General features: G+C 35.8%; 1 protein-coding gene across 2 annotated transcripts; it reads left to right on the forward strand.

Moving 5' to 3' along the window:
• Positions 1-31: 31 nt before the first annotated feature.
• On the forward strand, positions 32-10,862 carry LOC106166395 (uncharacterized). Of its 2 annotated transcripts, XM_013544941.2 has the most exons (18): positions 32-176; positions 617-817; positions 1,303-1,416; positions 1,549-2,671; positions 2,807-2,926; positions 3,093-3,892; positions 4,128-4,221; positions 4,491-4,539; positions 4,735-4,792; positions 5,016-5,082; positions 5,294-5,419; positions 7,035-7,144; positions 7,269-7,436; positions 7,666-7,947; positions 8,325-8,433; positions 8,931-9,064; positions 9,227-9,366; positions 9,678-10,862. In XM_013544941.2, exons 2-18 carry the CDS (start codon positions 660-662, stop codon positions 9,857-9,859), a joined length of 3,834 nt encoding a protein of 1,277 aa, XP_013400395.2. In that variant the 5' UTR covers positions 32-176; positions 617-659; the 3' UTR covers positions 9,860-10,862. The 2 variants fall into 2 exon arrangements, with proteins under 2 accessions (XP_013400395.2, XP_086857217.1); XM_087001091.1 differs by lacking the exon at positions 7,269-7,436.
• The last annotated feature ends 2,317 nt before the right edge of the window (positions 10,863-13,179 follow it).

Consider the following 13,179-nt stretch of genomic DNA (forward strand, 5'->3'; position numbering starts at 1 on the left):
AAGTGCTTTCATCCAAACATAAAGAAATGCAGTTAATTTTAGTTTGTAAGATTGATTCTTATGATCGAAACGAAAAATCATTTCGCTTTGCTTCTGACGTCACCGTCTTCTCCCCTTTTTATTGGCTGAATTATTCAACACGAAATTTGAAAATATTGGGAAGGTATTTTGTCAAGGTGAGTAAACTTGTCCGTCGATATCTTACTTTATAGAATTTGTTACATACTAATGTTAAACTTTTATATAATTCAATTAAAATTAAAGTTCAAATAATATGTTTATTAAACATGGCAACGTAATCTTTTCATGTAGCGCAAGAATCGCTAGCTGGGCTCAGTTTTCAAATGAACATATCGATTGTTACTTCTAAATGATAAAGCTGATATTAGTACACCATTTAACTAAGTTTAAGGCTTATGAGTGAAACATTGGCATTGCAGCAGTGCTGTGTAGAACATAACATGAGTAAAAGTGATATTTTGATTGACTACAGATATGCTTCACTTAATTTTATCACTTCTATATTCACGGGCAGTACTTGAACATTAACATTTTATACCACGAAGTAGTATAAATATTAACTAATAATAATAATAATAATATGTGCATTTCGCAGGAGGCTTTAGGAAACCTACTAGCAGTTGGAACTATAACCAAACATGGTCTCCATAATGGCAGCTAGTGCAGGAAGATCTGGAGATGGATTTAATTTTCATCTCACTGCAACACAACTTATCAGGCAATTTGCAAATAATGCAGAAGATCACTTCACCTGGCTGGAAGAGATATTAATAGAAGCAAAGAAAGCATTTAAAAGGTAACACTAAGGTAGCACATAACAAATTTGAAGGTGAAAAATTTGTTAAACGACAAGAAAATAGTTGACTTCACATTACAGTCATACAAAACACACCCTTGTCAACTTAATAATTGGCTTGCACATGCATCACTTGCAACTTAGATTTGCCAGACTTGTACCTAGTTCATGCACTGTAGTGATGGAGAAAGTTAAGTGTTTAAAGTGGCAGTTTCACACTTTTAAATGTCATTTAAATTTCATTTTCATGAACAGATGTGTCAAGGTATATGCATCAATGATCTTTTCTGTCATGATTGAATAATTTGTCTTTGTCTGTACCAGGAAATAAATATTGGTAGTTCCAACTCCGATAGTGATGCATGTTATATCTGGATAACTTATTTCCTTTTGCTGGTCAGTCAGCCTCAGGTCGAGTTGCTGCTCATTACAGCACCGTTTACCCTCTCAATTACTCAAAGTAGAATTCTCTTACCATTTTGTAGCCCAGAGGTAGAACTGTTGCCGAAAACCCCATCTGCTAAACGTGGTCGTAGAAGAAAGAAAGATGATTTATCTGAAAGTGATGACAACTGCAAGCCACCAGCAAAAAAGGCCAGGTATGGTTTTCCAAAGAGCTTAACATTTCCTGGCTTTTTAAGTCTTAATTTAGTGCATTTGGCAGTGAGGTTATCAAAATTGTGAACATTTTTTACATGTATGATTCAAGATTTTATTATTGGCCTTTTTAGTCGTGCAACAGGTAAAAGAAAGAAGACGAGAAAGGAGTCAGTTGAATCTGTTGAGTCCAGCACATCTGAAAGCATTGATATGGAGCCCAAAGAAGGATCTCCAGTTGTTGAAGAAGAAACTCCTCCTAAGAGGCATGTAAGGCCAAACACACGGTCAGCAAATACCACAGGGCGTACAACAAGAAACAGTCGAAATACAAGGTCCAATAAAGACAAAGTTCAGGAGGTTGTTGCTCCATCCCCCATTATGAATATGATTGACAGTGTAAAGGCAGTAGAACCTACTGATGACATAAAAACTCCAATCAATGACAAAGAGAATGCTGAAGTTGGACCTGGTGAACCAGAGGACAAGCTTGAAGTTACAGAATTAAAAGCCAAGAATGCACTCAAACATGTTTCACCAATCAAAATCAACACCCAAGCAGCGAATTCATTTCAAAGTCCAAAGTTTATCAAGGATTTTGTTGCCATGAAAGTCAAGGAGAAAATCCATGCTCTTGAGGAGTTCATGCGTCCAGGGCGTGGCAGTCCAAAACAATCGGCAACACCTGTTAATGATCCTCAGAAATCTTCTGACAACATGAAGACACCAGTGTCGAAAGGATCAGCAGACACCCCTCAAACACCACCAACAGTGGTTACAAAAACACTTGTCAAGGTGAAGTCCAGAATAGGTCGTACTTCTGATGAAGCTGTGAAGGATACTTCAAACATCCAGGGGGAAGAGAAAATGGAAACTACTATTGAAGTGCCAGAAAAAATGGTTCCTGTTAGTGGTGATATTCAAAAAGAAGCTGTTTGTGTTGCCAATTTAGCTGTTGTTGAAGATACGAAAAAAGAAAATGAGGTTCTTTTGAAGAACAGGAGAAGTAGTATTACTGTATTAGGAGTGAAATCAGGGTTGCATAGATCATCCCTGACAGGGAAACCTGGTCCCCGACGATCCAAGTCTTCCAGAGTATCTTCTTCAACTCAGAGGTCCACTCGCACCAAGACAATAAGGAAACATATCCACAAGGAAGAAGATAATGACTCTGATGATGCACTTGTAACAGAGAGTGATCTAGAAGATATGGTAGCTAAGAATGAAAATATCCCACATCAAGTTACCACAGCTAAGGTAGGAGCATGTTGAATGTTTGGTCATTTTAATTTCTGTCACCCCTTTCTTTTACTTGTATAAGATAGATCTGATGTTAAAAAGTATGACTTGATTAAGTTTTGAGATGTCTAATTTGTTTGGATCAACTTTTAGAGTTCACCCAGTGCAGCAACACCAGGTTCAGACAGAAAGGTTACACGTTCAAAACTAAGGCTGAAAAAGCCTATAAAGAAAGATGCCACTTCACTCGCCAGTACTCCAGACAAAAATCAGGTTGGCTTTGGGTTTCTTTTCTGTCTTACATTTATAACAGTTGAATAATTTATAAATTGAGCATTAATTTTATAGTGAAATAAAGTGGGATTAAAGCAGGTCAGAATTGGAAGGGAGGTTGTGGAAGTATAGTGACAGCAAATGTTGATGAGAGATTATTTTTCAGAACCCTGTGAGGAGTACCAGAACCAAAGTGCTATCCCGTCATCAAACTAAGTGTTCTAGTTCAGATACAGAGAGCAATGGTACCCCATCAAAGGATGCAGTGTTTCAAGTTCCAACTGCCCCAGCTCCTAAAGCTAGGTATTCATCTACCAAGGACAGCCCTGCTGACAGAGTTAGACATCTGTCGAATAACAGGCCTATTGACCGAGTTCAACATATTGTTCAAAGAAGCAGTCCAGCAACATCAGATTCAGAAGGAGAAGTAAGGCGATCAACCAGAACAAAACAGAGGCAGCTACATCAACAATTACACATTGCAAAACCAGCAGTAACTAGTGAATCATCTATTGTACCTGCCACCAGCAAAAGTGAGGAATCAGAAAGTGGGAGAACAACACAGTCTGATTCTTCTAGCCCACCAGAGGTCCAACAGGTCAAACCAAACACTCCAGGGTCTGAGCAGTCAAAAACACCCACAGTGGTGTCCAACACTGACTATGATGCATCTGATGATGAGGCCACTCCAGTTGCACAGCTCGAGCAACCACGACGTACCACACGTACCAAGACACTAAGAACACGACTCAGCACACAGGCACAGCGAAAGCAGCCTGAGTCTTCAGATGAAGAGGTAGCCCACAATGAGGACGCAATTCCACCTCAGAGGACGACAAGGTCCAAAATGAGACAGAACAAACCTGTACCTCAAGTGGTGTGTGTAAGTGATGCTGACTGTGAAAATACTCCAACCAACCCACAAGCTCCTTCCTCACTGACTGAGAATGCTGGAAGGTTCACTAGGTGTGTGTTTGGATTAATTTGAAGCATCTTTTACATGACTTGCACAAAAAAGTCTCTTAATCTTTTTTTTTTTTTTTTTTTTTGTCAAAACTTAAAGCCAGTAAAATTTGTGTAGTTTTAGCAAATGTGTAACACTGTTTGCCATCAAAACTTGAACCACGTGTCATTGTGGAGCTTTAGCAAATATGTAACACTTTGTGTAACATTTGCTTCATGATTTTCTATTATTCTGTAGAAGTAAGATGCGCAAAAGACCCCCGGCCTCTGGTTCTGAAGACTCTGATGCCGTCAACCCACCCGAGGCAAAGAAGATGACAAGAGAAGCAATGGTATGCAGTGATCTCCTTCACTGTCATTAAAAATATTGCTAACATATTAAGCAAACTGGTCTTTGTTTTCCGTACCAAACCAAGGGTGCATTATTTCTTGTATTTTCTCTAATGTATTTAAAAAGAAAAACCGTACAACATTTGATGGTAACTCAATTTGTAAAATCCTACCATGTAATCTACAGTTAAAAAGGATTTTGCTTGCTGTGGAAGCAACAAAGACTACTTGCTAAATTTAATTAATATTAAATATACACTTTTCACACCAGAGTTCAGATGAAGAAGCTAGAGCCAGAACAGAAGAGGACACTGATAAAGGTAAGTGCCATTTTGTTTATAGTTTGTGTGACATATTTCATTGTAGAGTCTGCTTTTCATTTCAAATTATAACTGATGTTGATGGTGACTGTCCACTTGGTTTTTTCTGTTTCCCAACTGGACTTCATGTTTATACTATTGTTACATGGTTTGGTAAAACGATATTTAAATGATCATTTTTGGTTATATTTGCAGCAATGGTTCAAAGCGAGACCCCTTGCAAAACACCTGGGAGCGATTCTGACTTCCATACGTATGTATATAGATTTGTATAGAACACTACCTTTTGTTAAATCCGTTGTCATTAGTAACAGTAAAATCCAAGGATAAAATTTTCTTAATTTTTACTAATTCAGTTAATGTAAAAAATACCCCTCATATATATACAATCCCATCCTAGTTTAAAATGTATTGTTATTGATTGATTTAGAGTTTGTTACACAATAGTTTTTTTCTGTTATTACCTCGTACTATAGGCCTAGCAGTGCTAATAACAGTGACATAGTTGAGAAGACACCTTCTCCAGAATGTCCCAGAAATAAGGTACGGATCTTAGCTACATATTTTTTATGCTGCCAGTGTCAAATATAGTTTAAGGATATATACATGTTATACATACATTAAACTACAATTTTACCAACAATGTATACATTTTCACACAAGTAGGTATATTAACCCCAAGTTGGGGGCAGTAGGCTCATAAAATGTATAACTCATTTTCAACTGGCTTGATGATGATATAACACATTTTTAGGTTATAAGACCTCATCCAGCATCTTTTCTTAATGCATTGAACCAGAAGAAAGAGGCATTGAATAGCAGAGGCAATGTGGTTACTTCTTTCATACAAAGAAACACCCCCAAGAAAATGACATCAAAGGTGGGAGCTCAAAAATGTTAAAGGGTAGTGTGCACATTAATATGCTTCACTAATATTGTGTTACCAACATATGTTACCAAGAGATTGAACTTTAATTATACATCATTACACACAAGACATAAAATATATAGTGGGCATTTTATTTATTTATTTATTTATTTATTTATTTATTTATTTAAATGTTTATTTATTTATTTATTTATAGCAAAATTTTTTATTTAAAAAAAAGCAAAATTTGTGAACAGGTGCACTTGAAATGGTGCTAAAAGATGATAATAGAGTTTGTTCAGGTGATGCAATGAAAGAAGAGGTTTGGTTTTTAGATGCTTTTTTTTAAAGGTTGGAAGATAATTCTTAAAGACAGTCTCAGCGCGTTAAACCCTTAAAATAGCACGAAAATGAATTTTCCTGGAAATCTCACCAATTTCCCCATAATGACCAAGGTATATCCTATCCAAAACCGTTCAGAAAATGAAGCTACCTAATACCGTTTTTAAGTTCCATTAAATAATAAAAGACGACTCGTCTTAAATACTCAGCTACCACCTCACAGTACGGCTTCAGAACGCGCAATTTCTCGCTAAGTCTCGCGGTTTACTATGAATGAAGTACTACGGCTGAGACCCGGATGTTACTATTTGGCGCCAAAACAGCAAACATGTCTCAGACGCGCGTCAAGTCTGAAGAGGAGAGCGACAAAAGGGGACGAAAGAAAATAGCCACTCCAGTTCGAAAGATACGAAAGAAAATTAGAGACAGACGAAGAAGCACTCAGACTGTGTATGTTGGGAGGGAGGTGGGGCGGTGGAGGACACTTAAAGCTGAGTTAGGACTCACATACGAGGCAATGGCGAAACTACTCCTCGACACGTGAGTATGCGCTTCACAGGTCTCAAGTGTGAATGATTATCATATTAGCCTGTTCACAATAAATGACAATATTTGTGCTCATACAAAGTTGGTTACGTGTATAAGAGCGTTTTGGGCTTTACGTTTTCTGTTTTTGATCGGTACATGTACCGAAAAGATGGACAGGCGGCACTTACATGTCTGACAAGTTTCGCTGTGTAGTCGTGACGTCTATCTCATTCTGACTGAAGCCTGCTGTGATTGGTCGTAAGCGTGGGAAAATCGAGGTCGTGACCTTGAGCCGGAAGTACTTCTGGCTGTGCTCCGAAATCATGATAAATAGTTTTCGTTTTCTAATTCTTTATTCTAGTTGTCTTAACAGGACTTTTGTGACTCAGACTTATTAATATAATAATAAACAATCTCACAAAATACAATTCTGATCAAAGTTTTACATAGAACCTGCTTCTATACATTAATCTAACCCACTGAGACTGTCTTTAAGATTTTTTGCAGATCTATTAAAAAAAAATAGAGGTAAATTTGCAGCTTTTCAATGGAACAAATTGTCTAAATCCCTGTGGTTATTGTTAATTTTTGTTAATGATGCCAGTCCATCAGAGAAGGTAATATCAGTATGACTCAACTATGTTTTTCTAATATCTTTCTGACAGATAACTTAATAAAAGTTAGTACTGTTTCATATCGTAGATTGATAATGAAAATAATTATCAGATTTGGGGTTTCATTATTGATAATTATCCAGGAGATAGCTGAAAAAAAGAAAGCTGAATTGGAAATGAAAAGGCAAAAGGACAAGGATAGATTGAAGAAAAGGGATGAAAGGATCAATCAAAAAGTTGAAGAGCAAAAAAGGTGAGGTAAATTGGCATAAGGGATTAGTGAAAATTGATAATATAATTTTAAAAAATGTTTTTTATATATTTGAGCAGAAAATATAAATTGTGACTTGACCGTGAAATTACTGTATTAATTGTAGAAAAAGAGAGGAAAGAATGAAAAAAGTGCAAGCCATAAAAGAGGAGAAGGAGAAGAAAGAAATGGAGTTGAAGAGGAGATTGGAATTAAAGTTGCATGAGAGGCAACAACTTGGTGATGAAGTCAGAGATAAGGCAGTCAGAGAAACAAAAGAAAAAATACGAGAGAGGTTATTCAGATATTAATGTTATTATGCATTACATTGCATTATATTATCAAACTGATAATTGATAGGTGATTTGCTGCATTTTACCTTATTTCATGTAATGAAGTTGAACTAACCAGTTTATTGAAATTACAAAGATTCCCCCAAGAACTGATTGCATACTTGGCCTTTTTCATGGCATTTAAGGCTTGCATATGTTCTCTTAGTTGAGATTAGTGAAATTTAATTTTAGGCAAAAAAAATTACAAGAAGCAGAGGAAAGAAGAAAACAAGAAGAAGCAGCTAGACTTCAGAAACTACAAGAACAGGAAGAAGAAGCTAAGAGGCATGACAAAATGCTAGAGCGCAAGAAACAGTATGAGGAAGAAGAGAGACAAAGAAAAATTGCTGAAAGTAAAAAGCAACAAGAAGAACGTTTAGCTGAGATTGAAAAGCAGAGGCAGGAAGAAGTAGAAAGACTAAGGTTGAAGAAAGAGGAAGACGACAAGCTCAGAGAAAGGCAGAGAGAAGAAAGGTACTGCTTTATTGTTATTAATGCATGAATGAAGTATATGGTATGATCAATAAATGTTTCTCTGTTTATTCAAAGAAAAACAATTAATTAAAAAAAGATGACAATTTCCAAAATTACATGGATTAAATGTGTATTATGCCTTGTATTGAAAATTGAACTTTTTGTAAAATGAGACAATGAATGAATTTAGGCAATTATAATAACTGAAGTATGTTTTTCTTTCCAAAAGGTCAAAGGCAAATATTTTGAAATTATTAAATAATTATTACTTGGCTGAAGTCATCTTTGAGTTGGAGTTTACTAGTAGTATTTATAAGGTAATGGTTATTAGTTACTGGAATATTATTTTTATATGATTATGGGTTTTTTTTTTCAAGGGAAAAAGAGCTAGCGAGAGAAAAGGCTGAAAGGGAAAAGGCTGAATTTGAAAAAATCAAGGAAAAAGAAAAACTTGAGAAAGAAAGATTGGAACAGGAAAAAGAAATGGTATGCAATATTCTACTATTTAAATATTTTGCCTGACAAAGGTGTGCTATGTATTTTGGCAATTCTTTGAAAGTTATTTGTAGATATGTCATGTTTTTGATGGATGACATAAGAAAAATATTTTCCTGTGCATTTATGAGTATAACAACAATGGTGCCACATTTTAAGCAGATGACAACATGGTTGACTGCCAAGCAGTAAGTTTTGAAGTAGTGTTGATTTTGTTAATTAACAGAGAAACAGCAAGGAATGTAATAATTAATGTAAGTGATTATAATAGTAACAGTGGGATCTGTAGTCTGGTGTTAACACAAGCTGGGATTCATGATCAGTTAAAAACGTTAACACCCTCTATAGATCCTGTTATTACTATACCTTCTCACACAAAAGATGGCCCAAAGCTGTTGGATATTTGTATTGAAAAATTCTCATTGAATACTTTAAAATGAATAAAGTGTGATTACTTTAAACTCAATTCTGGAAAATTCTGTGTATAGGAAAAACAACGACTAAAAGAAGCTTCCAAGAAAGATGAAGAAAAACGAGCAAAACAGGAACATTCCAGAGTCTTACATAACCAACCCCATCAAAATGCACCAATGAAATCCAAACTGAATACAACTTTGGAGTCGTAAGTTTTTATTTGTCTTTGTTAATGTGGTTATCTTTAAGTTTTTAAGCCAAAGCAATTGTCTGTGAAAAGCAATTTCAGGGGCTTGTGTCCTTTTATTCTTGTTTTTGACTACAGTAACAGTGGCTTTGTTTATATAGCATAATACTTGGCATCTTCCAGCTATGACATGACTCCTCCACCAGCCAAGAGGCCCTACAAGTTACCCGATCCTGATAATTATGACATCAATGATCTGAAGTCAGATGAATCTACTGACGATGAAGATCAACCAAGGAAAAGAATTCCTGCTTGGGCACAGGGTATGGTATTAAAAGTAGTGCACAAGCAGAAACATGTAGACTTATGCAGATCTTTGGAATGAAAAAGCAAAATGCTTGTAATTGTTCCCCTGCCTTATTCTGATGGTGGTATCTTTGGTTTGAAATATTTTTAACGAAAGAAAAAATAACTACATATAATAATAATAAAAATAATAATAATAATAACAACAATGATAAAGAAACAAATAGAAATAATGATTAATGATTATTTTAATGACAAGACTTGGAATTCTGAGAATATTGTTTCTCTAATTTTTTTTTTTTTTTTTTTTTTTTTTTTTTTTATGCAGGGGCTCCCCTGAAAGCTGCTCTGATAAATCAGCACTATCATCCACCAAACATGGAAGATATGTTTCCTGTCATTGAACCTCCAGATCTAAATGCAATGTTTGCTAAGAAGAAACAGAGGTTCAACAAAAGGACTAGTTCTGCCATCTGGGACTCACCATTATTGAAGCCTGGTGCTTTTTAATGGAACTGCTTGTGTATTATATTGTAGATAATCTCAAAGGCAGTAGAATATTATTGCCTTTTATCATCTTTCCTAAATACTTGGCAGTAGAATATTATTGCCTTTTATCATCTTTCCTAAATACTTCATCATTCATTAAACTTTGTTATATTATAAATTAATGGAAGGCAATTATGTTTAATAGATGGATAGGAAGACTGTAAACAAAATATTGATGCCATGTACATTATAATTTTGAATGTGAACAGTATGGATGAAAGGTGACTGTATGGATTGTACTGAAAAAAGTGAAAGGGATGTGCCCTTGGTTAATTGTCAAGAGACCAGATTTATTTGGAAATGATAGTTCTGAATATTACAGATGTAATTGGACCCTATATATTATGTATTATAACTGTATTGGAAGTTAAATACCTTCTGCTTAATGGCAGATGTGGCACGGTAGTTCTACTTTTAAGAACACATTACACAGGGAGAGCTTGTGGGTATTTTGGGCACAAAGCATGTGCATTTTATTATGAATGAAAATGTTTTCACAAATAGTTGAATCTGTGTGGGTTTTAGTCCAGATAGAGTCACTAGGTGATCGGTTAAATAACTACTTATTTAACATTGTTAATTCATTGAAACCTCATGCAACAGAAACTCGAGTCCAACGATATAGCCAATTTTAGTTCCAAGAAGTCCCATTTATATTGTAGCAAAGTGGGCTAAAGACGCTTGGCTTTTTATGTTTATTTGTAGATTGCTATGTAGCATTTATAATTGTATGCCTTTTGGAAGAAGATGAATGGTTTTGTAATGCTGTTATAATAGATCTTTAAACAGTACAGATAACTTTTGTTGTCATGTTATAAAGTGGTTTTCTTCTACTTGTAAGCTACAATTTCCAGACGCAAGTAATTCATTTCAATAATAAACTCCACTTAAGTATTGTCATTTTTTAAGGTTGCCACTTTCAAATATTTTAGTTTGAATATGTCCAATAAAAATTGTGAGAGCACACTTGCGTTCTTGACACGTTCCAGAGTAAAAAAAACGTTCCCATTCTTCATCAATGGACATTCATGACAAGGTCCAAAATTGCAGTTGGTTTTGCATTTCCTCATATTCACTTCAATACAGCAACTTTTAATGCTTTTTTTTTTTTTTTTTTTTACCTCTGGCAAGAGGGTCGTGTTTTTGGTTCAGTTTGTTAGTTTGATGTTATGGACGGAATTTAAGCACAGTCATTTTATAGGGAACCACTTTTCAATTTTTTGTTTGAAAATGTCTAATTAAAACCATTAAACCACAGTTAGTCTGTAGAACAAGTCTCGGCTGTGCTGTACTTGACATACCATCACATCATATACAAATGCGTTCCACGGTTGCACTCCCGTTACTCACTAGTGTAGTAGCCAGTCAGAGGCCGTGGTTTAAGCCAGATACAACACGCGTTGCCAAGATGTGCTTGAAAATTACTGGTGTTTTGTCTCACCTGCAGCTCGACAATACACTTGTAATATTTAACGCACAGCTCTGCGTCTTGCATCTTTCACTAAGAACGCAATATTGCATTTTTATTATGTTTCAAAGAAAGAGTAAAAAAGTTCCCCTCCCCAGTCTTCAATAATCCTCTCATTCATGTCTAGACTCAAAATTTTAGTTGTCTTTGCATTTCCCCATTTTCACTTTAATAAGGTGATAAATATTTTTTATTTCTTAAACATGTCCTCAAGATGCAAGACCAGAGCATTTGAAAAAAAAAAGGAAAGCAAAATTTCCAGAAAATATCCCTTTGACAAGAACCTATTTCTCAAAATATGAATAACAAGGGTGTTAAACTAGAGGATCAGAGAGGCGATACCGCCTCTGAAAATTGTACCACCAGCTGGAGCAAGCGCATTCATATAGACCCCCACATACACAAAATAAGGGACAAAGCCACCAGTCTTTTGCTTGACAAGCTGTAAAAATGCAATCAACAAGAATTTTCAAAATATGCAAAAAAATATATCAAAAGTTCATCAAAAGGTAGGTGAAAGGTCAATTTCACAGTAAGATTGCCAATATATGACTTCCTATTCAACTTCAAAAGTAACTTTGGACATATCTCTGCCAGTTTGAGAGATAAAAGGGAAGCAAAATTTGCAAAGTTCAGTTCATGGTGAAAAGTAGGTCAAAGGTAAATTTCAAGGTCACATTAAGATTGCCAGTGTATGGCTTCCTATTCAACTTCAATAGTAATTATGGACCTATTTCTGCCAGTTTTGGAGATAAAAGGGAAGCAAAATTTGCAAAGTTTAGTTCATGGTGAAAAGTAGTCAGGCGGCTAAGTCCAAATTTTTTCCAGAATTGTGCAAAAGATGATAAAAGCATGAAATTTTCCACGATGAATGACCATTGGGTGTTTGTCAACCCCCTGATCCAAAATAGACGAACACCCAATGGTTATTCATCGTGGAAAGTTTCATGCTTTTATCATCTATTGCACAATTCTGGATAAAATTTGGACTTAGCCACCTGACTATACCGTACTGCACATTTTGCTTTCACCACCAATATGTACTTTTTGATAGCGTAACTCGAAAACCGTTTGGAATGCAAAAAAACGGATACTACCTCCAGTGTTTGGCTTTACATGCTCTACAAAATGCAAAAAAGAATGGGTCTCTAGCATTAACGGTTCCCGAATTAGAGACAGTTTTCAGTTTTGGCATCTTATGGCCGCTACTCCAGTGAAAATGCACCGATTGACCCCAAATTCACGGAGATGAAAGATGACCTGAAGGGTAACACTTTCCAATAATATTATTGGTTAAGTCTGTGTGGTGTCTGAATAACAGGGTAAAAAAAAATTTTTTCATAAAAAATGAAAAAAGGTCAAAGGTCAAATCCAAGGGCATATTTGAAATCTACACATATGACTTTTGGAAAGCCGTCTGTAGAAATTTTTCCCATAACCCCTTCCGTAGGGTAGATAATTAGCATTTAATTTTGCCATTTTTGGACAAGGGTGCATTGCAATGAGTGCCACACCCAGACCCCAATACCGGCAAAGCCCAAATTTTACGTGGAACGAGCTGAGATAATAGGTGACCTAAATCCAAGAGATGGGTACGGGGGCCCTTACCGTCTAGGAGGAGAAGCGGTAACGGTAGCCGTCCAGCGGAGCCGGCGGAACGATCCGGACGGGACCGAAACCATGTGTACTGCCAGCGCTAATGCTGGTGGTACAATTAATCAGTTTATTTCTAAATTTGGTGCAAGTTCGAAATTTGCAAAACAGTAAATTTTTGTTGTGTAACCAAACAAATATATTCAGAGAAAGATATAGA

The sequence above is a fragment of the Lingula anatina genome, chromosome 1 (genome assembly GCF_051362555.1).
Source record: "Lingula anatina isolate TDL-2025a chromosome 1, LinAna3.0, whole genome shotgun sequence".
NCBI classification, from domain to species: Eukaryota; Metazoa; Brachiopoda; class Lingulata; order Lingulida; family Lingulidae; genus Lingula; species Lingula anatina.

Coding starts and splice junctions, on each gene's coding strand:
- LOC106166395 (XM_013544941.2), top strand. CDS start 660: ATGGTCTCCATAATGGCAGCTAGTGCAGGAAGATCTGGAGATGGATTT. Junction 4,540..4,734: donor AGAAGAGGACACTGATAAAG/GTAAGTGCCATT, acceptor TTATATTTGCAG/CAATGGTTCAAAGCGAGACC. Junction 7,437..7,665: donor AAAGAAAAAATACGAGAGAG/GTTATTCAGATA, acceptor ATTTAATTTTAG/GCAAAAAAAATTACAAGAAG.